General features: G+C 46.0%; 1 protein-coding gene across 6 annotated transcripts in view; it reads left to right on the forward strand.

The window, feature by feature from the left end:
• LOC118369174 (sushi, von Willebrand factor type A, EGF and pentraxin domain-containing protein 1-like) overlaps positions 1 to 23235 on the forward strand; it is a 173158-nt gene that overhangs the window by 91989 nt on the left and 57934 nt on the right. For all 6 annotated transcript variants that reach the window (XM_052497342.1, XM_052497343.1, XM_052497346.1 and 3 more), the window contains exons 8-14: positions 2344 to 2462; positions 2690 to 2819; positions 4989 to 5096; positions 19302 to 19433; positions 20759 to 20950; positions 21989 to 22110; positions 22294 to 22399. In XM_052497342.1, the coding sequence (XP_052353302.1) occupies positions 2344 to 2462; positions 2690 to 2819; positions 4989 to 5096; positions 19302 to 19433; positions 20759 to 20950; positions 21989 to 22110; positions 22294 to 22399 (909 nt within the window). The remainder of the gene's footprint in view (positions 1 to 2343; positions 2463 to 2689; positions 2820 to 4988; positions 5097 to 19301; positions 19434 to 20758; positions 20951 to 21988; positions 22111 to 22293; positions 22400 to 23235) is intronic.

Consider the following 23235-nt stretch of genomic DNA (forward strand, 5'->3'; position numbering starts at 1 on the left):
TGGAGTTATAGAGCCCAGGGTGGAGTTGCAGAGGCCAGGGTGGCGTTACAGAGGCCAGGGTGGAGTTATATAGGACAGGGTGGAGTTGTAGAGGCCAGGGTAGAGTTGTAGAGGCCAGGATAGAGTTGTAGAGGCCAGGGTGGAGTTGTAGAGGCCAGGGTGGAGTTGTAGAGGCCAGGGTGGAGTTGTAGAGGCCAGGGTGGAGTTGCAGAGGCCAGGGTGGAGTTACAGACGCCAGAGTGGAGTTATAGAGCCCAGGGTGGAGTTGCAGAGGCCAGGGTGGCGTTACAGAGGCCAGGGTGGAGTTATAGAGGCCAGGGTGGAGTTATAGAGGCCAGGGTGGAGTTATAGAGGCCAGAGTGGAGTTATAGAGCCCAGGGTGGAGTTGCAGAGGCCAGGGTGGCGTTACAGAGGCCAGGGTGGAGTTATAGAGGCCAGGGTGGCGTTACAGAGGCCAGGGTGGAGTTATAGAGGCCAGGGTGGAGTTATAGAGGCCAGAGTGGAGTTATAGAGCCCAGGGTGGAGTTGCAGAGGCCAGGGTGGCGTTACAGAGGCCAGGGTGGAGTTATAGAGGCCAGGGTGGATCTGCTCTGGTTCCTGTCTCACTGACAGAGCTGCACTCATCATGCCTCTCTTTTTTACATGGACAGAAAAACAGAGAGAGAGAGATGGAGTGAGGGAGGGAGAGAGAGAGGGGGACGGAGAGGGAGGGAGGGAGAGACGGAGAGAGAGGGAGAGAGAGAGATGGAGAGGGAGGGAGGGAGAGAGAGAGAGAGAGAGAGAGAGATGGAGTGAGGGAGGGAGAGAGAGAGAGGGACGTAGAGGGAGGGAGAGAGGGAGGGAGAGACGGAGAGAGAGGGAGAGAGAGAGAGAGAGAGATGGAGAGGGAGGGAGGGAGGGAGGGAGGGAGGGAGGGAGAGAGAGAGAGAGAGAGAGAGAGAGAGATATTGAGAGAGAGAGACAGGGAGATGGAGAGAAAGATAGAGGGAGGGAGAGAGAGAGAGAGAGAGAGAGAGAGAGAGAGAGAGAGAGAGAGAGAGAGAGAGAGAGAAAGAGTGAGGGATGAGAAAGAAAGAGCTGACCTGGTTCCAGTCTATTACACCAACAGGGAAATATTTCCAGCCCAATAAAGGGAAAACCTTGTCAGATCTCATCAGAACGCTGTGTGTTTAAGAGGGATACCTCACTAAATGGGTCCTTTCCAGCTGTGAACTTTCACACAAAAACCAGTAAAGCAGTGTTCTCTGTTGACATTGACCTACCTGGCTTAGCAAGGTTTAGAGGGAGTCTCATATAGCCTAGAGCACTGGTTCTCAACTGGTTTTGGCTATGGACCCAAATAGACCAGGTTGTCTCAGTCACGACCCAATATTTGCATTGTGATTCTTTATGCCGAAAAGCAACCTGGAAAACTATTTTAAATGCTATATTGACCGTAAATGTATCAATTATATTAAACAATGGAACAAAATTGACATAATTTCATTGTCAGTAATTCCACATTTCTCATATACTTGGTGAAGAATGTTGGCAAGCTCTTTTGTGTGAGACCACAAATATTGAAAATATATTTTTTAAAGAATAAATAATTGAAATAAATCTAAGTTCATTATAATTTCGACACACTTTCTACCTGGTATTAGTTGTTTAAATTTAGACTGGACTATTTTTTTCATCCCCTACAAATTTTTTAAAAATAAATAAATCCAAATTTGCGACCCACTAGTTCAGAACCACTATCCTAAAGGGTTAAGGTTATTGATGTATAGAAAGACAGCGACAGCTGTAATCGACAATGAGGTGATGTCAATAATAGAGACAGACACATAAGAGGTGATGATGTCAACGTGGCAGAGTGTTTTAACTCTGTAATTAAGAACATGTTGTGTGAGAGGGGTCAGAGGTTAGGTGTGACATCACAGTCCCTCCCTCAGTGTCATGACGACATGTGACAGAAGGATGCGTCCCAAAGGGCATCCTACTCCCTATGTAGTGGACTACTTTTGTACAGAGCCCGATGGGCCCTGGTCTAAATGAATGAGAATAGGATGCCATTTGGGACGAAGCCCAATTCTCCTCCTGGGTTTGTTGCGTCAGTTCATATCCTTCTTTACCGTTTATTGTTCTTAGCAGAGTTGGAGTTAATTCCGTCTAAATTCCTGTCAGTTGAGGAATGGCACTCCTATGAGTAAGTCCCATCGTGTCCAATTTAACTGACTGGAATTGAAACCAGATTGACCCTGACATCCTGCTTGTTAGGTTTTTGGGGGATCTTTATCCATCCACTCTGATTCTTAGGACTGTTTTTTATCTGTTGTTTATTTTCTCACTCTCTCCATCCAGATTCGGAGCGCCCATGGATCCAGTGCCCCATAGACGTGGTGGCAGAGACGGACGAGAGGTGTGGCACTGCCAACATCAGTTGGAAGGTGCCAACTGCTACTGACAACTCTGGGGAGGAGGTGAGTGGAGGAGAGTTGTCTCTTTTCCCCTCTAGAGTGTTAGTGACAAGGTGCAGAACATCAACTCAAACCTAAAGCCCCAAGCAACCAAGACCAAGCAGTAGTGTCAAGGAACAAGGGAAAAACTCTCAAGGAAGGAAGAATCCTTTACATGACTAATCCTGTGAAGGAATCAATGAGAGATGATGAATAATACTCCACAGTCATCTGTGACATTTGCCCTCTAGGTCCTGGTCCAGGTAAAGCCTGTGTACACCCCTCCCCAGCTGTTCCCTATAGGAGAGGAGAAGATCATCTATACAGCGACAGACCGTGCTGGGAACCAGGCTAACTGCACCTTCACTGTCACTGTCATAGGTGAGGTCAGGTCGCAACCACCACATATCACAACCACATCACAACCAACCATCAGATCACAACCACATCACAACCAACCATCAGATCACAACCACATATCACAACCACATCACAACCAACCATCAGATCACAACCACATATCACAACCACATAACACAACCACGTATCACAACCACATCACAACCAACCATCAGATCACAACCACATATCACAACCACATAACACAACCACGTATCACAACCACATCACAACCAACCATCAGATCACAACCACATCACAACCAACCATCAGATCACAACCACATATCACAACCACATAACACAACCATGTATCACAACCACATCACAACCAACCATCAGATCACAACCACATATCACAACCACATAACACAACCATGTATCACAACCATCAGATCACAACCATATATCACAACCACATATCACAACCATCAGATCACAACCATATATCACAACCACATATCACAACCATCAGATCACAACCATATATCACAACCATATATCACAACCACATATCACAACCATCAGATCACAACCACATATCACAACCATATATCACAACCACATATCACAACCATCAGATCACAACCATATATCACAACCATCAGATCACAACCACATATCACAACCATATATCACAACCACATATCACAACCACATATCACAACCACATATCACAACCACATATCACAACCACAAATCACAACCACAAATCACAACCACATATCACAACCACATATCACAACCACATATCACAACCATATATCACAACCATATATCACAACCATATATCACAACCACAGATCACAACCACATCACAACCAACCATCAGATCACAACCACATATCACAACCACATCACAACCAACCATCAGATCACAACCACATATCACAACCACATATCACAACCACATATCACAACCACATATCACAACCATATATCACAACCATATATCACAACCACATATCACAACCACATCACAACCAACCATCAGATCACAACCACATATCACAACCACATCACAACCAACCATCAGATCACAACCACATATCACAACCACATATCACAACCACATATCACAACCACATATCACAACCATATATCACAACCACATATCACAACCACATCACAACCAACCATCAGATCACAACCACATATCACAACCACATATCACAACCAACCATCATATCACAACCACATATCACAACCATGTATTACATCCACAAATCACAACCACATCACAACCGTCAGATTATAACCACATATCACAACCACGTATCACAACCACAAATCACAACCACAAATCACAACCACATATCACAACCACATATCACAACCATGTATTACATCCACAAATCACATTTCACCAACACATCGTAACCATAACACCACCTTATTGTAACCATATCACAACCAACATCACAAGCACATCACAGCAATACCAATGTGAAACGTGTGATTGCGATCAGGACCCTAAGTTTTCCTGACCTCATGACCTGACCGTAACTCCAGGCCCAGTTATAGCCTACAGGCTCTAGTCATACTGTATCTTTTAAGTAGCGGTCAGAGTTTCTCCTGGTCAGGTTCCGTTATCAGGAAATACTTCTGGTAGTTCCTATTTCCAATGACTCAGTTCGTGGGGGAGCGCGGTGCTTGGAACTCCAGAGTCGGGGGTTTGGATCCTGCGTGGACTGCCACATGCAGTAGTCCCTTTGGATAAAAGCTACATTTCGAGTCTACACAGTAGTCACAGGTGGCAAACTCAAGTGTGCAAAGTGTGGAAAAGAAGGGTGTCCAGTGTCACGCACTTAATACTCTCAGAAACCAAGGGGGAAAGCACTGTTGTAGCCCCGAATATTTCCATATGCTATAATGAAGGAACGCAGTGGCTTTTCATTAGACACACATGCTTAACACATACCACTAAAATGAAGAACATAACATACCCTACTTTACCATAGGGTTACACTATATTGTTATCCGATTGTAGGAATAATACTACCTGTATACTAATATACTGATATAAATCCTACTATAGCAATAGTGCTAAACACTAAATCAGTCCAATTAGTTAACATTCAGCTGGAGATTGTTGGTTGTCATGGTCAAGCTTTGTCGTCTCCCTAACAACAGCGATGGTGTTCCTTTCTAGATACGGAGCCCCCTGTGATTGACAGGTGCAGGTCACCGCCCACTTTCCAGGCCACAGACACGCAGGCGGCCGTCTCCTGGGAGGTGCCACAGTTTTCCGACAACTCAGGTGTGTGGTATCCCAGACTGCCCCTCTCTCTCTCTCTCTCTCTCTCTCTCTCTCTCTCTCTCTCTCTCTCTCTCTCTCTCTCTCTCTCTCTCTCTCTCTCTCTCTCTCTCTCTCTCTCTCTCTCTCTCACACACATACATACATACATACATATACTGTACACACATATACACATGTCAAAGGGTGATGTTAGTACTGGACCTCTCTGGCTGGCTGACCCACAGACTTGCTGACAGAGACACTGCAGAGCTCATGTTTCAGTATGCAGTAAGTAAGTAAGTGTGTGTGTGTGTGTGTGTGTGTGTGTGTGTGTGTGTGTGTGTGTGTGTGTGTGTGTGTGTGTGTGTGTGTGTGTGTGTGTGTGTGTGTGTGTGTGTGTGTGTGTGTGTGTGTGTGTGTGTGTGTGTGTGTGTGTGCGTGTGTAAGTGAACAGCTGAGTCAGGAACAGTAATGTATAGACAGGATATCAGACCTCAGTTATGTTTCAGTGAGTTTAACCTCACCCAGTATGCAGACACAGGGTCTGGCTTAAACACAAGCACAGATACACACACACACACACACACACACACACACACACACACACACACACACACACACACACACACACACACACACACACACACACACACACACACACAGAAACACACACACACACACACACACACACACACACACACACACACACACACACACACACACACAACACACACACACACACACACACACACACACACACACACACACACACACACACACACACACACACACACACACACACACACACACACACACACACACACACACACACACATCATAGGGTAATAGTGAATCTCTCAGACAGACAAACAGACAGAACATCCCCAAACAGCAGCCCTGGTGACAGAAACATCACCATAACTCTCTATAGGGCTCTAACCTGTCATCATCACTGCTGCTGGCCTGCTGGGAACTCACACACTCAGTCAGAAAGATATACAGTCAGTCAGACAGATACAAACACTCAGACAGACAGATACACACATTCAGACAGACAGATACACACATTCAGACAGACAGATACACACACTCAGACAGACAGATACACACACCCAGTCAGACAGATACACACACACACTCAGACAGACAGATACACACATTCAGACAGACAGATACACACACCCAGTCAGACAGATACACACACTCACTCAGACAGACAGACAGATACACACATTCAGTCAGACAGATACACACATTCAGACAGACAGATACACACACCCAGTCAGACAGATACACACACTCACTCAGACAGTCAGACAGATACACACACTCAGTCAGACAGATACACACATTCAGTCAGACAGATACACACATTCAGTCAGACAGATACACACACACACTCAGACAGACAGATACACACATTCAGACAGACAGATACACACACCCAGTCAGACAGATACACACATTCAGTCAGACAGATACACACACTCAGACAGACAGATACACACACTCAGACAGACAGATACACACATTCAGTCAGACAGATACACACACCCAGTCAGACAGACAGATACACACATTCAGACAGACAGATACACACATTCAGACAGACAGATACACACATTCTGTCAGACAGATACACACACCCAGTCAGACAGATACACACACACACTCAGACAGACAGATACACACATTCAGACAGACAGATACACACACCCAGTCAGACAGATACACACACACACACTCAGACAGACAGATACACACATTCAGACAGACAGATACACACATTCAGACAGACAGATACACACACTCAGACAGACAGATACACACACTCAGTCAGACAGATACACACATTCAGACAGACAGATACACACACTCAGTCAGACAGATACACACATTCAGTCAGACAGATACACACATTCAGACAGACAGATACACACACTCAGACAGACAGATACACACACTCAGTCAGACAGATACACACACCCAGTCAGACAGATACACACACACACTCAGTCAGACAGACAGATACACACATTCAGTCAGACAGATACACACATTCAGTCAGACAGATACACACACTCAGTCAGACAGACAGATACACACATTCAGACAGACAGATACACACATTCAGTCAGACAGATACACACATTCAGACAGACAGATACACACACCCAGTCAGACAGACAGATACACACATTCAGACAGACAGATACACACATTCAGACAGACATATACACACATTCAGTCAGACAGATACACACATTCAGTCAGACAGATACACACATTCAGTCAGACAGATACACACATTCAGACAGACAGATACACACACCCAGTCAGACAGATACACACACACTCAGTCAGACAGATACACACATTCAGACAGACAGATACACACATTCAGTCAGACAGATACACACACTCAGTCAGACAGATACACACATTCAGTCAGACAGATACACACATTCAGTCAGACAGATACACACACTCAGTCAGACAGATACACACACTCAGTCAGACAGATACACACACTCAGTCAGACAGATACACATGCATGCACTCAAGCACAAGCACATACACAGTAGAGACTAAATATTTGAGCTCATGCACACACACGCACAAGCGCACGCACGCACGCACACACACACACACACACACACACTCAAACACCGCCACATTCAGACACACACACACACTACCTTCCTGCCAAGGTCCACACACGATATGCCATCAACAGCAAACAGAAATAACCAAGTTGTGGTTTTTAACCAAGGCGGCGAGACGACGTCACTCGGACATTACTCCAACGTCAGCATGCTTTGTTTTTCCATCAGGCCCACGCCCTGATTCCCACACACACACACACACACACACACACACACACACACACACACACACACACACACACACACACACACACACACACACACACACACACACACACACACACACACACACACGCACACACGCACACACACACACACACACGCCCTGGTCCCTGGGGCTGCCTGGGTTATATTTAGTTGGAGACTGACTGCCTGGCAGGGGAGACACGGCCAGGACACCACTCAGCCAGACATGTCAGCCTGGATGAAATAAAAACGGCTCTACTCTACTGTGTCTGTGTCTAGATCAGTGGTTCACCTCTACTCTACTGTGTCTAGATCAGTGGTTCACCTCTACTCTACTGTGTCTGTGTCTAGATCAGTGGTTCACCTCTACTCTACTGTGTCTAGATCAGTGGTTCACCTCTACTCTACTGTGTCTGTGTCTAGATCAGTGGTTCACCTCTACTCTACTGTGTCTGTGTCTAGATCAGTGGTTCACCTCTACTCTACTGTGTCTGTGTCTAGATCAGTGGTTCACCTCTACTCTACTGTGTCTGTGTCTAGATCAGTGGTTCACCTCTACTCTACTGTGTCTGTGTCTAGATCAGTGGTTCACCTCTACTCTACTGTGTCTAGATCAGTGGTTCACCTCTACTCTACTGTGTCTAGATCAGTGGTTCACCTCTACTCTACTGTGTCTAGATCAGTGGTTCACCTCTACTCTACTGTGTCTAGATCAGTGGTTCACCTCTACTCTACTGTGTCTAGATCAGTGGTTCACCTCTACTCTACTGTGTCTAGACCAGTTGTTCACCTCTACTCTACTGTGTCTAGATCAGTGGTTCACCTCTACTCTACTGTGTCTGTGTCTAGATCAGTGGTTCACCTCTACTCTACTGTGTCTGTGTCTAGATCAGTGGTTCACCTCTACTCTACTGTGTCTGTGTCTAGATCAGTGGTTCACCTCTACTCTACTGTATCTGTGTCTAGACCAGTGGTTCACCTCTACTCTACTGTGTCTGTGTCTAGATCAGTGGTTCACCTCTACTCTACTGTGTCTAGACCAGTGGTTCACCTCTACTCTACTGTGTCTGTGTCTAGATCAGTGGTTCACCTCTACTCTACTGTGTCTAGATCAGTGGTTCACCTCTACTCTACTGTGTCTAGATCAGTGGTTCACCTCTACTCTACTGTGTCTGTGTCTAGATCAGTGGTTCACCTCTACTCTACTGTGTCTGTGTCTAGATCAGTGGTTCACCTCTACTCTACTGTGTCTAGATCAGTGGTTCACCTCTACTCTACTGTGTCTAGATCAGTGGTTCACCTCTACTCTACTGTGTCTAGATCAGTGGTTCACCTCTACTCTACTGTGTCTAGACCAGTTGTTCACCTCTACTCTACTGTGTCTAGATCAGTGGTTCACCTCTACTCTACTGTGTCTAGATCAGTGGTTCACCTCTACTCTACTGTGTCTGTGTCTAGATCAGTGGTTCACCTCTACTCTACTGTGTCTGTGTCTAGATCAGTGGTTCACCTCTACTCTACTGTGTCTGTGTCTAGATCAGTGGTTCACCTCTACTCTACTGTGTCTAGATCAGTGGTTCACCTCTACTCTACTGTGTCTAGACCAGTGGTTCACCTCTACTCTACTGTGTCTGTGTCTAGATCAGTGGTTCACCTCTACTCCACTGTGTCTAGACCAGTGGTTCACCTCTACTCTACTGTGTCTGTGTCTAGATCAGTGGTTCACCTCTACTCTACTGTGTCTAGATCAGTGGTTCACCTCTACTCTACTGTGTCTAGATCAGTGGTTCACCTCTACTCTACTGTGTCTAGATCAGTGGTTCACCTCTACTCTACTGTGTCAAGACCAGTGGTTCACCTCTACTCTACTGTGTCAAGATCAGTGGTTCACCTCTACTCTACTGTGTCAAGACCAGTGGTTCACCTCTACTCTACTGTGTCAAGATCAGTGGTTCACCTCTACTCTACTGTGTCAAGACCAGTGGTTCACCTCTACTCTACTGTGTCTGTGTCTAGATCAGTGGTTCACCTCTACTCTACTGTGTCTAGATCAGTGGTTCACCTCTACTCTACTGTGTCAAGACCAGTGGTTCACCTCTACTCTACTGTGTCTGTGTCTAGACCAGTGGTTCTACTATACTCTACTGTGTCTGTGTCTAGACCAGTGGTTCACCTCTACTCTACTGTGTCAAGACCAGTGGTTCACCTCTACTCTACTGTGTCTAGACCAGTGGTTCTACTATACTCTACTGTGTCTGTGTCTAGATCAGTGGTTCACCTCTACTCTACTGTGTCTGTGTCTAGATCAGTGGTTCACCTCTACTCTACTGTGTCAAGACCAGTGGTTCACCTCTACTCTACTGTGTCTAGATCAGTGGTTCACCTCTACTCTACTGTGTCAAGACCAGTGGTTCACCTCTACTCTACTGTGTCAAGACCAGTGGTTCACCTCTACTCTACTGTATCAAGACCAGTGGTTCACCTCTACTCTACTGTGTCTAGACCAGTAGTTTACTATACTCTACTGTGTCTGTGTCTAGATCAGTGGTTCACCTCTACTCTACTGTGTCTAGATCAGTGGTTCACCTCTACTCTACTGTGTCTAGATCAGTGGTTCACCTCTACTCTACTGTGTCTAGACCAGTGGTTCACCTCTACTCTACTGTTTCTAGACCAGTGGTTCTACTCTACTCTACTGTGTCTAGACCAGTGGTTCTACTCTACTGTGTCTGTTAGACCAGTGGTTCTCCTCTACTCTACTGTGTCTGTGTCTAGACCAGTGGTTCTCCTTTACTCTACTGTGTCTAGATCAGTGGTCCTCCTCTACTCTACTGTGTCTGTGTCTAGACCAGTGGTTCTCCTCTACTCTACTGTGTCTGTGTATAGACTAGTGGTTCTCCTCTACTCTACTGTGTCTAGACCAGTGGTTCTACTCTACTCTACTGTGTCTAGACCAGTGGTTCTACTCTACTCAACTGTGCCTGTGTCTAGAACAGTGGTTCTACTCTACTCTACTGTGTCTGTGTCTAGATCAGTGGTTCTACTCTACTGTGTCTGTGTCTAGACCAGTGGTTCACCTCTACTCTACTGTTTCTAGACCAGTGGTTCTACTCTACTCTACTGTGTCTAGACCAGTGGTTCTACTCTACTGTGTCTGTTAGACCAGTGGTTATCCTCTACTCTACTGTGTCTGTGTCTAGACCAGTGGTTCTCCTTTACTCTACTGTGTCTAGATCAGTGGTCCTCCTCTACTCTACTGTGTCTGTGTCTAGACCAGTGGTTCTCCTCTACTCTACTGTGTCTGTGTATAGACTAGTGGTTCTCCTCTACTCTACTGTGTCTAGACCAGTGGTTCTACTCTACTCTACTGTGTCTAGACCAGTGGTTCTACTCTACTCAACTGTGCCTGTGTCTAGAACAGTGGTTCTACTCTACTCTACTGTGTCTGTGTCTAGATCAGTGGTTCTACTCTACTGTGTCTGTGTCTAGATCAGTGGTTCACCTCTACTCTACTATGTCTAGACCAGTGGTTCTACTATACTACTGTGGTGTCTAGACCAGTGGTTCTACTCTACTCTACTATGTCTAGACCAGTGGTTCTACTCTACTGTGTCTGTGTCTAGATCAGTGGTTCTACTCTACTGTGTCTAGATCAGTGGTTCTGTCTAGACCAGTGGTTCTACTCTACTGTGTCTGTGTCTAGATCAGTGGTTCACCTCTACTCTACTGTGTCTGTGTCTAGATCAGTGGTTCACCTCTACTCTACTGTGTCTAGATCAGTGGTTCACCTCTACTCTACTGTGTCTGTGTCTAGATCAGTGGTTCACCTCTACTCTACTGTGTCTAGATCAGTGGTTCACCTCTACTCTACTGTGTCTAGACCAGTGGTTCACCTCTACTCTACTGTGTCTAGATCAGTGGTTCACCTCTACTCTACTGTGTCTGACCAGTGGTCTCTACTCTACTGTGTCTGTGTCTAGATCAGTGGTTCACCTCTACTCTACTGTGTCTGTGTCTAGATCAGTGGTTCACCTCTACTCTACTGTGTCTGTGTCTAGACCAGTGGTTCACCTCTACTCTACTGTGTCAAGACCAGTGGTTCACCTCTACTCTACTGTGTCTAGACCAGTGGTTCTACCTATACTCTACTGTGTCTGTGTCTAGATCAGTGGTTCACCTCTACTCTACTGTGTCTAGACCAGTGGTTCTACTATACTCTACTGTGTCTGTGTCTAGATCAGTGGTTCACCTCTACTCTACTGTGTCAAGACCAGTGGTTCACCTCTACTCTACTGTGTCTAGATCAGTGGTTCACCTCTACTCTACTGTGTCAAGACCAGTGGTTCACCTCTACTCTACTGTGTCAAGACCAGTGGTTCACCTCTACTCTACTGTGTCAAGACCAGTGGTTCACCTCTACTCTACTGTGTCTAGATCAGTGGTTCACCTCTACTCTACTGTGTCTAGATCAGTGGTTCACCTCTACTCTACTGTGTCAAGACCAGTGGTTCACCTCTACTCTACTGTGTCTGTGTCTAGATCAGTGGTTCACCTCTACTCTACTGTGTCTAGATCAGTGGTTCACCTCTACTGTACTGTGTCTAGACCAGTGGTTCACCTCTACTCTACTGTGTCTGTGTCTAGACCAGTGGTTCTACTCTACTCTACTGTGTCTGTGTCTAGACCAGTGGTTCACTCTACTCTACTGTGTCAAGACCAGTGGTTCACCTCTACTCTACTGTGTCTAGACCAGTGGTTCTACTATACTCTACTGTGTCTGTGTCTAGATCAGTGGTTCTACTCTACTCTACTGTGTCTGTGTCTAGATCAGTGGTTTCTACTCTACTGTGTCAAGACCAGTGGTTCACCTCTACTCTACTGTGTCTAGATCAGTGGTTCACTCTACTGTGTCTGTGTCAAGACCAGTGGTTCACCTCTACTCTACTGTGTCAAGACCAGTGGTTCACCTCTACTCTACTGTATCAAGACCAGTGGTTCACCTCTACTCTGTCTGTGTCTAGACCAGTGGTTTACTATACTCTACTGTGTCTGTGTCTAGACCAGTGGTTCACCTCTACTCTACTGTGTCTAGATCAGTGGTTCACCTCTACTCTACTGTGTCTAGATCAGTGGTTCACCTCTACTCTGTCTGTGTCTAGACCAGTGGTTCACCTCTACTCTACTGTTTCTAGACCAGTGGTTCTACTCTACTCTACTGTGTCTAGACCAGTGGTTCTACTCTACTGTGTCTGTTAGACCAGTGGTTCTCCTCTACTCTACTGTGTCTGTGTCTAGACCAGTGGTTCTCCTTTACTCTACTGTGTCTAGATCAGTGGTCCTCCTCTACTCTACTGTGTCTGTGTCTAGACCAGTGGTTCTACTATACTCTACTGTGTCTGTGTCTAGACCAGTGGTTCACCTCTACTCTACTGTGTCAAGATCAGTGGTTCACCTCTACTCTACTGTGTCTAGACCAGTGGTTCTCCTCTACTCTACTGTGTCTGTGTCTAGACCAGTGGTTCTCCTCTACTCTACTGTGTCTGTATCTAGAACGGTGGTTCTACTCTACTGTGTCTAGATCAGTGGTTCACCTCTACTCTACTGTGTCTAGACCAGTGGTTCTCCTCTACTCTACTGTGTCTAGACCAGTGGTTCTCCTCTACTGTGTCTAGATCAGTGGTTCTCCTCTACTCTACTGTGTCTGTGTCTAGACCAGTGGTTCTACTCTACTTTGTCTAGACCAGTGGTTCTACTCTACTGTGTCTAGACCAGTGGTTCACCTCTACTCTACTGTGTCTGTGTCTAGACCAGTGGTTCTCCTCTACTCTACTGTGTCTAGACCAGTGGTTCTACTCTACTCTACTGTGTCTAGACCAGTGGTTCTACTCTACTCAACTGTGCCTGTGTCTAGAACAGTGGTTCTACTCTACTCTACTGTGTCTGTGTCTAGATCAGTGGTTCTACTCTACTGTGTCTGTGTCTAGATCAGTGGTTCACCTCTACTCTACTATGTCTAGACCAGTGGTTCTACTCTACTGTGTCTGTGTCTAGATCAGTGGTTCTACTCTACTGTGTCTGTGTCTAGATCAGTGGTTCACCTCTACTCTACTGTGTCTGTTAGACCAGTGGTTCTACTCTACGCTACTGTGTCTGTGTCTAGATCAGTGGTTCTACTCTACTCTACTGTGTCTGTATCTAGATCAGTGGTTCTCCTCTACTCTACTGTGTCTGTTAGACCAGTGGTTCTCCTCTACTCTACTGTGTATGTGTCTAGATCAGTGGTTCACCTCTACTCTACTGTGTCTAGACCAGTGGTTCTACTCTACTCTACTGTGTCTGTGTCTAGACCAGTGGTTCACCTCTACTCTACTGTGTCAAGACCAGTGGTTCACCTCTACTCTACTGTGTCTAGACCAGTGGTTCTACTATACTCTACTGTGTCTGTGTCTAGATCAGTGGTTCACCTCTACTCTACTGTGTCAAGACCAGTGGTTCACCTCTACTCTACTGTGTCTAGATCAGTGGTTCACCTCTACTCTACTGTGTCTGTGTCTAGACCAGTGGTTCACCTCTACTCTACTGTTTCTAGACCAGTGGTTCTACTCTACTCTACTGTGTCTAGACCAGTGGTTTACTCTACTCTACTGTGTCTGTTAGACCAGTGGTTCTCCTACTCTACTGTGTCTGTGTCTAGACCAGTGGTTCTCCTTTACTCTACTGTGTCTAGATCAGTGGTCCTCCTCTACTCTACTGTGTCTGTGTCTAGACCAGTGGTTCTCTCTACTCTACTGTGTCTGTGTATAGACCAGTGGTTCTCCTCTACTCTACTGTGTCTAGACCAGTGGTTCTACTCTACTCTACTGTGTCTAGACCAGTGGTTCTACTCTACTCAACTGTGCCTGTGTCTAGACCAGTGGTTCTACTCTACTCTACTGTGTCTGTGTCTAGATCAGTGGTTCTACTCTACTGTGTCTGTGTCTAGACCAGTGGTTCACCTCTACTCTACTGTGTCTATACCAGTGGTTCTACTCTAGACTGTGTCTAGACCAGTGGTTCTACTCTACTCTACTGTGTCTAGACCAGTGGTTCTCTCTACTGTGTCTGTGTCTAGACAGTGGTTCTACTCTACTGTGTCTGTGTCTAGATCAGTGGTTCACCTCTACTCTACTGTGTCTGTTAGACCAGTGGTTCTACTCTACTGTGTCTACTGTGTCTGTGTCTAGATCAGTGGTTCTACTCTACTCTACTGTGTGGTGGTTCTAGACCTCTACTCTACTGTGTCTGTTAGACCAGTGGTTCTCCTCTACTCTACTGTGTCTGTGTCTAGACCAGTGGTTCTCCTCTACTCTACTGTGTCTGTGTCTAGACCAGTGGTTCTCCTCTACTCTACTGTGTCTGTGTCTAGACCAGTGGTTCTCCTCTACTCTACTGTGTCTGTGTCTAGATCAGTGGTTCTCCTCTACTCTACTGTGTCTGTGTCTAGACCAGTGGTTCTCCTCTACTCTACTGTGTCTGTGTCTAGACCAGTGGTTCTCCTCTACTCTACTGTGTCTAGACCAGTGGTTCTTCTCTACTCTACTGTGTCTGTATCTAGACCAGTGGTTCTACTCTACTCTACTTTGTCTGTTAGACCAGTGGTTCTCCTTTACTCTACTGTGTCTAGATCAGTGATTCTCCTCTACTCTACTGTGTCTGTGTCTAGACCAGTGGTTCTCCTCTACTCTACTGTGTCTGTGTCTAGACCAGTGGTTCTCCTCTACTCTACTGTGTCTGTGTCTAGACCAGTGGTTCTACTCTACTCTACTGTGTCTAGACCAGTGGTTCTACTCTACTCTACTGTGTCTGTTAGACCAGTGGTTCTCCTCTACTCTGCTGTGTCTGTGTCTAGACCAGTGGTTTTCCTCTACTCTACTGTGCCTGTGTCTAGAACAGTGGTTCTACTCTACTGTGTCTGTGTCTAGATCAGTGGTTCTACTCTACTGTGTCTGTGTCTAGATCAGTGGTTCTACTCTACTGTCTGTGTCTAGACCAGTGGTTTTCCTCTACTCAACTGTGCCTGTGTCTAGAACAGTGGTTCTACTCTACTGTGTCTGTGTCTAGATCAGTGGTTCTACTCTACTGTGTCTGTGTCTAGATCAGTGGTTCACTTCTACTCTACTGTGTCTATTCCAGTGGTTCTACTATACTCGACTGTGTCTAGACCAGTGGTTCTACTCTACTCTACTGTGTCTAGACCAGTGGTTCTACTCTACTCTACTGTGTCTAGACCAGTGGTTCTACTCTACTCTACTGTGTCTGTGTTGAGATCAGTGGTTCTACTCTACTGTGTCTGTGTCTAGACCAGTGGTTCTACTCTACTCTACTGTGTCTAGACCAGTGGTTCTACTCTACTCTACTGTGTCTGTGTCTAGATCAGTGGTTTTACTATACTCTACTGTGTCTGTATCTAGATCAGTGGTTCTCCTCTACTCTACTCTGTCTGTGTCTAGACCAGTGGTTCTCCTCTACTCTACTGTGTCTGTGTCTAGACCAGTGGTTCTACTCTACTGTGTCTAGATCAGTGGTTCTCCTCTACTCTACTGTGTCTGTGTCTAGACCAGTGGTTCTCCTCTACTCTACTGTGTCTGTGTCTAGACCAGTGGTTCTCCTCTACTCTACTGTGTCTGTGTCTAGACCAGTGGTTCTCCTCTACTCTACTGTGTCTGTGTCTAGACCAGTGGTCTCCTCTACTCTACTGTGTCTAGACCAGTGGTTCACCTCTACTCTACTGTGTCTGTTAGACCAGTGGTTCTACTGTGTCCTCTACTCTACTGTGTCTGTGTCTAGACCAGTGGTTCTTCTACTCTACTGTGTCTGTCTAGACCAGTGGTTCTACTCTACTGTGTCTGTGTCTAGACCAGTGGTTCCTCTACTCTACTGTGTCTGTCTAGACCAGTGGTTCACCTCTACTCTACTGTGTCTGTGTCTAGACCAGTGGTTCTCCTCTACTCTACTGTGTCTGTGTCTAGACCAGTGGTTCACCTCTACTCTACTGTGTCTAGACCAGTGGTTCACCTCTACTCCACTGTGTCTGTTAGACCAGTGGTTCTCCTCTACTCTACTGTGTCTGTTAGATCAGTGGTTCTACTCTACTCAACTGTGTCTGTGTCTAGACCAGTGGTTCTCCTATACTCTACTGTGACTGTATCTAGACCAGTGGTTCTACTCTACTGTGTCTAGATCAGTGGTTCTCCTCTACTCTACTGTGTCTGTGTCTAGACCAGTGGTTCTACTCTACTTTGTCTAGACCAGTGGTTCTACTCTACTGTGTCTAGACCAGTGGTTCACCTCTACTCTACTGTGTCTGTTAGACCAGTGACTCTCCACTACTCTACTGTGTCTGTGTCTAGACCAGTGGTTCTACTCTACTCTACTGTGTTTGTTAGACCAGTGGTTCACCTCTACTCTGCTGTGTCTGTGTCTAGATCAGTGGTTCTCCTCTACTCTACTATGTCTGTGTCTAGACCAGTGCTTCACCTCTACTCTACTGTGTCTGTGTCTAGATCAGTGGTTCTACTCTACTCTGCTGTGTCTGTCTAAATCAGTGGTTCACCTCTACTCTACTGTGTTTGTTAGACCAGTGGTTCACCTCTACTCTGCTGTGTCTGTGTCTAGATCAGTGGTTCACCTCTACTCTGCTGTGTCTGTGTCTAGACCAGTGGTTCACCTCTACTCTACTGTGTTTGTTAGACCAGTGGTTCACCTCTACTCTGCTGTGTCTGTGTCTAGATCAGTGGTTCACCTCTACTCTACTGTGTTTGTTAGACCAGTGGTTCACCTCTACTCTGCTGTGTCTGTGTCTAGATCAGTGGTTCACCTCTACTCTACTGTGTTTGTTAGACCAGTGGTTCACCTCTACTCTACTGTGTCTGTGTCTAGATCAGTGGTTCACCTCTACTCTACTGTGTTTGTTAGACCAGTGGTTCACCTCTACTCTGCTGTGTCTGTGTTAGACCAGTGGTTCACCTCTACTCTGCTGTGTCTGTGTTAGACCAGTGGTTCACCTCTACTCTGCTGTGTCTGTGTTAGACCAGTGGTTCACCTCTACTCTGCTGTGTCTGTGTTAGACCAGTGGTTCACCTCTACTCTACTGTGTTTGTTAGACCAGTGGTTCACCTCTACTCTGCTGTGTCTGTGTTAGACCAGTGGTTCACCTCTACTCTGCTGTGTCTGTGTTAGACCAGTGGTTCACCTCTACTCTACTGTGTTTGTTAGACCAGTGGTTCACCTCTACTCTGCTGTGTCTGTGTTAGACCAGTGGTTCACCTCTACTCTGCTGTGTCTGTGTTAGACCAGTGGTTCACCTCTACTCTACTGTGTTTGTTAGACCAGTGGTTCACCTCTACTCTGCTGTGTCTGTGTTAGACCAATGGTTCTCAATCCTCTCCTCTGGGCCCCCAGCAGTTCCATGTATTTGATCTATTCCAGAACTAGCACACATGATTCAACTTGTCTACTAATCATCAAGCCCTTGACTTGGTGAATCAGTAAACTGCTGTAGTACAAGGCTTCCACTGGGGACAGTGTGTGTGTGTGTGTGTGTCTCTGTGTGTCTTTGTGTCTTTGTGTCTTTTTCTCTCTCTCTTTCTCTCTCTAATCCATCCATCCATCCCTTCATCAATCCCTCCATCTATTCATTTATCCAGACAGGTAGCAAGTACCCCCAGTCTGCCCAGATGATGATGATATTATTTATTCTGATACCATGTGATGCTCTGAGAGAGAGTCCAGCCGTTCCAACATGTGTCAACATGCCCTGCCTTTGTATAACTGTTGTGGTTAACCAGGACTAGAGTGACTCATTCTGCCCATCTATGGTAACTGACACACCACTGCACTCTGCAGGGCTATTAATGATACTGTACTTTATCTAGGTGTCTTTTAAACATGATTTATTTTGTATTTTATTTTCATTAAACCTTTATGTAACTAGGTATGTCAGCTGAGAACAAATTCTTATTTACAATGACGGCCTACCCCGGCTAAACTCTAACTCGGACGACGCTGGTCCAATTGTGCACCGCCCTATGGGTCTCCCAATCACGGCTGATTGTGATACAGCCTGGAATCGAACCAAGGTCTGTAGTGACGCCTCTAGCACTGAGATGCAGTGCCTTAGACCACTGCGCCACTCGGGAGCAGCAGTGACAATGACAAGACATTTGACCTTCGAGGGTTAAACCAGGGATTTAAACCCATGATCCAAACGAGGGATAAGAAAACCAAAGTACATAGTTGGTACAGAGTTTGTCTCTGCTTTAATATCCCAGAGACGGTCTGCAAGATCATATATAAGTGTTAGTTATTGTTTTTGTGTGTTGTGTACCATTCTCAGGTGGGCGTCTGAGTGTGTCCACCACGCACACACCAGGCTCTCTATTCCCTGTTGGAGAGACGGTGGTGAGCTACACAGCTACGGATCAGGCAGGCAACAACCGCACCTGCCACCTCACCATCACTGTACAGGGTAAAAGGAAGGAGTTTACTAGAGTTTACTAGAGCATAGTAGAGATGACCAGAGTAGACTAGAGTAGACTAGAGTTGACCAGAGTAGACTAGAGTTGACCAGAGTAGACTAGAGTTGACCAGAGTTGACCAGAGTAGAGTAGAGCTGACCAGAGTAGACTAGAGTTGACCAGAGTAGACTAGAGCTGACCAGAGTAGACTAGAGTTGACCAGAGTAGACTAGAGTTGACCAGAGTTGACCAGAGTAGACTAGAGCTGACCAGAGTAGACTAGAGTTGACCAGAGTTGACCAGAGTAGACTAGAGCTTACCAGAGTAGACTAGAGTTGACCAGAGCTGACCAGAGTAGACTAGAGCTGACCAGAGTAGACTAGAGCTGACCAGAGTAGACTAGAGTTGACCAGAGTTGACCAGAGTAGACTAGAGCTGACCAGAGTAGACTAGAGCTGACCAGAGTAGACTAGAGTTGACCAGAGTTGACCAGAGTAGACTAGAGCTGACTAGAGTAGACTAGAGTTGACCAGAGTTGACCAGAGTAGACTAGAGCTGACCAGAGTAGACTAGAGCTGACCAGAGTAGACTTGAGCTGACCAGAGTAGACCAGAGTTGACCAGAGTTGACCAGAGTTGACCAGAGTTGACTAGAGTTGACCAGAGTAGACTAGAGCTGACCAGAGTAGACTAGAGCTGACCAGAGTAGACTAGAGCTGACCAGAGTAGACTAGCATTGACCAGAGTTTACTAGAATTTGCTCGTTAACCAGAGTTGACCAGACTTTACTAGAGTATACTAGATTTGACCAGAGTTCACTAGAGATGACCAATATATTCTAGAGTATACTAGAGTATACTAGAGTTAACCAGTTTACTAGAGACGACCAATGTATTCTAGAGTATACTAGAAATGACCAGAGTTTACTAGAGATGACCAGAGTATTCTAGAGATTACTAGTTTACTCTGTACATCTCTATCTTTGCTGTGTTGTGGCTTTACAAGGTAGGCCTGTACACCACAAGCACTTAGATCTTCATTCAACTACGGGATTTGTTTCAATGTTCATGTATTTATGTCATATTTAACGTATGTTTTTATTTGGTTGAAGCAGAGCTTCACTATTTTGGAATAGGATGACATCTCAAATCAACTGTTTGGTTCTGTACTTCACATTTGATATCCACTTTCCTTTCTCCATATTGTACTACATTACCTATCAATGTAGAGACTGGGTGCACACAAAATAAATACAATTTGTCTTTTATTTAATAGAATTCAGCCAGCCCCATAACTACATTGCCGATGAAGCTCTGCGTGTCTCTGTTATATTCCAGGGTCCACATGTGAACAGCCCTTCGTCCCAGTGAATGGGGAGTTCTCCTGTTCAGAAGAGGAGGACGGGGTCAACTGTACTCTGTACTGTAAAGACGGATACAGCTTCACACGGCAGGACGTCCACAGCTACTTCTGTGCTAACAACGGAGTGTGGGAGCCGCCACACTCGCCCGACAGACCCGACTGCTCCTGTGAGTGACCTTAGTCATAGGCTGCATCCCAAATGGAACCCTGTTCACTATATAGTGCACTACTTTGAACCCTGGTCTTTGGGTATGGCTGCCATTTGGGACAGACACCTGCAGTACATTTTCTTTGGCTGTTTTTTTTCTCATCACTTTGGTGCAATTTTCACAACTCAGTACAAAACTCATTGTTTCAAAACTCTTAAGATGTATGATTGCCATCCCGATGAGCGTATCACCCCACTTCAGGCCATGGATGAGATATGCAACGATGTCATACCTACAGAATGTCAGGCTTGGATTCACCGTGCCGAATGGTTGATCCCCAGGTGCATGAACAATGAGGATATTTACTGTGATGTCAATGAGAAGCTAATGTATGACCAATGAGGACATTTACTGCGATTTCGCTGAGAACATATGGCCAACGGCTTAAGAGTGACTTAATGCAAACTAGTGGCTGCTAAACATTATGTTTCTTTCATTTCTTTAATTTGATCACATTGTGAAAGATGTCTTCAATGATCACACCTATAAATTGATCAATTTGAATGGGTCGTGCCTAATGTGAAAACAGTGTCATGTATTGTAATTTACAGTACTGTTGCAAACTACATTAAAGGGCAATTTTGAATCATGTTTCTTAAATTTGCTATTGGATTAACTGGTCGTTAAAATGACTTAATATGGAAGATGTCATTATATTGTGTTTTGGTGATTAAACCAACGTACTCATTCAATTTCACAGTAAACTTTTATTTGGGGTTAAGATGTCGTAAAACAAAAGGAATGCACAATGAAAGGTTTTAAATGTAAGACTGGCTGGTTTACTAGTGTTACCAGTTTGGAGTTTTGTACAAAGAGTTTTGAAGGTTCACCACATGATTGTGAAAATAGTACCAGTGATAAAAACACTTTGTATTTAGTCGCATCCTCTCTTGCCACCTCTTATATTACAGTTACAGTAGCTGTACATGCATGCTATTCATCATTGAAATGAAATCATGTGTGTGCATGTCTGTATGTCCTGTCCCTCTATCTCAGTGAACCGTATTGCCAACCATGGGATTAAGCCCTTTGAGATGCTGTTCAAAGCCTCTCGCTGTGATGACCTGGATCTGGTCAAGTCCTTCACCGGGGAGTTCAGCACTAAACTAGGAGACATGGTGAGAACACAGGAGTACACACACACACACACCACACACACACACACACACACAATACATTTCCACACACACACACACACACACACACACACACACACACACACACACACACACACACACACACACACACACACACACACACACACTCTCTCAACACACACAATACATCAACTGTATCCATAGCTCCCGACTATCTGCAGTAATGATGATGTTGCCTGCAAGTTAGATGTGATGTCACAGGGCCACTGTCTGGAGTACAACTACGACTATGAGAATGGATTCGCCATCGGTAAGACCTTTTCAATTACTATTGGGCCAGGAGTTTTCCCTGTCCATGTGATCATGTGACCTTGTTATAGGTTATACGAATGGCCCAGATGTTTTATTCCTGGACAGGTCATGTTGCCTGTAAAAACTCCTTGCCCCAACTATAAAATTGTACTGTACAAGCAGTAGAGCCTCGACATGAATGTATTTGCCCTATAACCCACCCCCTCTCTTCCTTCACCCCTTCCCCTCTCTCCCTCTCTCTCCGCTCTCCCAACCCCCCTTGCCCTCCCCCTCTCCCTACCCCTCCCCTCTTCTTTCCCTCTGTCTCCCCTCTGCCTCCCATCTGTCTCCCATCTGTCTCCCCTCTGCCTCCCCTCTGTCTCCCCTCTGTCTCCCCTCTGCCTCCCCTCTGCCTCCCATCTGTCTCCCCTCTGCCTCCCCTCTGTCTCCCCTCTGTCTCCCCTCTGCCTCCCCTCTGCCTCCCATCTGTCTCCCCTCTGCCTCCCCTCTGCCTCCCCTCTGCCTCCCCTTTGTCTCCCCTCTGTCTCCCCTCTGCCTCCCCTCTGCCTCCCATATGTCTCCCCTCTGCCTCCCCCTGTCTCCCCTCTGCCTCCCCTTTAACTCCCCTCTGTCTCCCCTCTGCCTCCCCTCTGCCTCCCATATGTCTCCCCTCTGCCTCCCCTGTCTCCCCTCTGTCTCCCCTCTGCCTCCCCTCTGCCTCCCATCTGTCTCCCCTCTGTCTCCCCTCTGTCTCCCCTCTGTCTCCCCTCTGCCTCCCCTCTGTCTCCCCTCTGTCTCCCCTCTGTCTACCCTCTGGCTCCCATCTGTCTCCCCTCTGCCTCCCCTCTGCCTCCC

This window comes from Oncorhynchus keta, chromosome 35, assembly GCF_023373465.1.
Source record: "Oncorhynchus keta strain PuntledgeMale-10-30-2019 chromosome 35, Oket_V2, whole genome shotgun sequence".
NCBI classification, from domain to species: domain Eukaryota; kingdom Metazoa; phylum Chordata; class Actinopteri; order Salmoniformes; family Salmonidae; genus Oncorhynchus; species Oncorhynchus keta.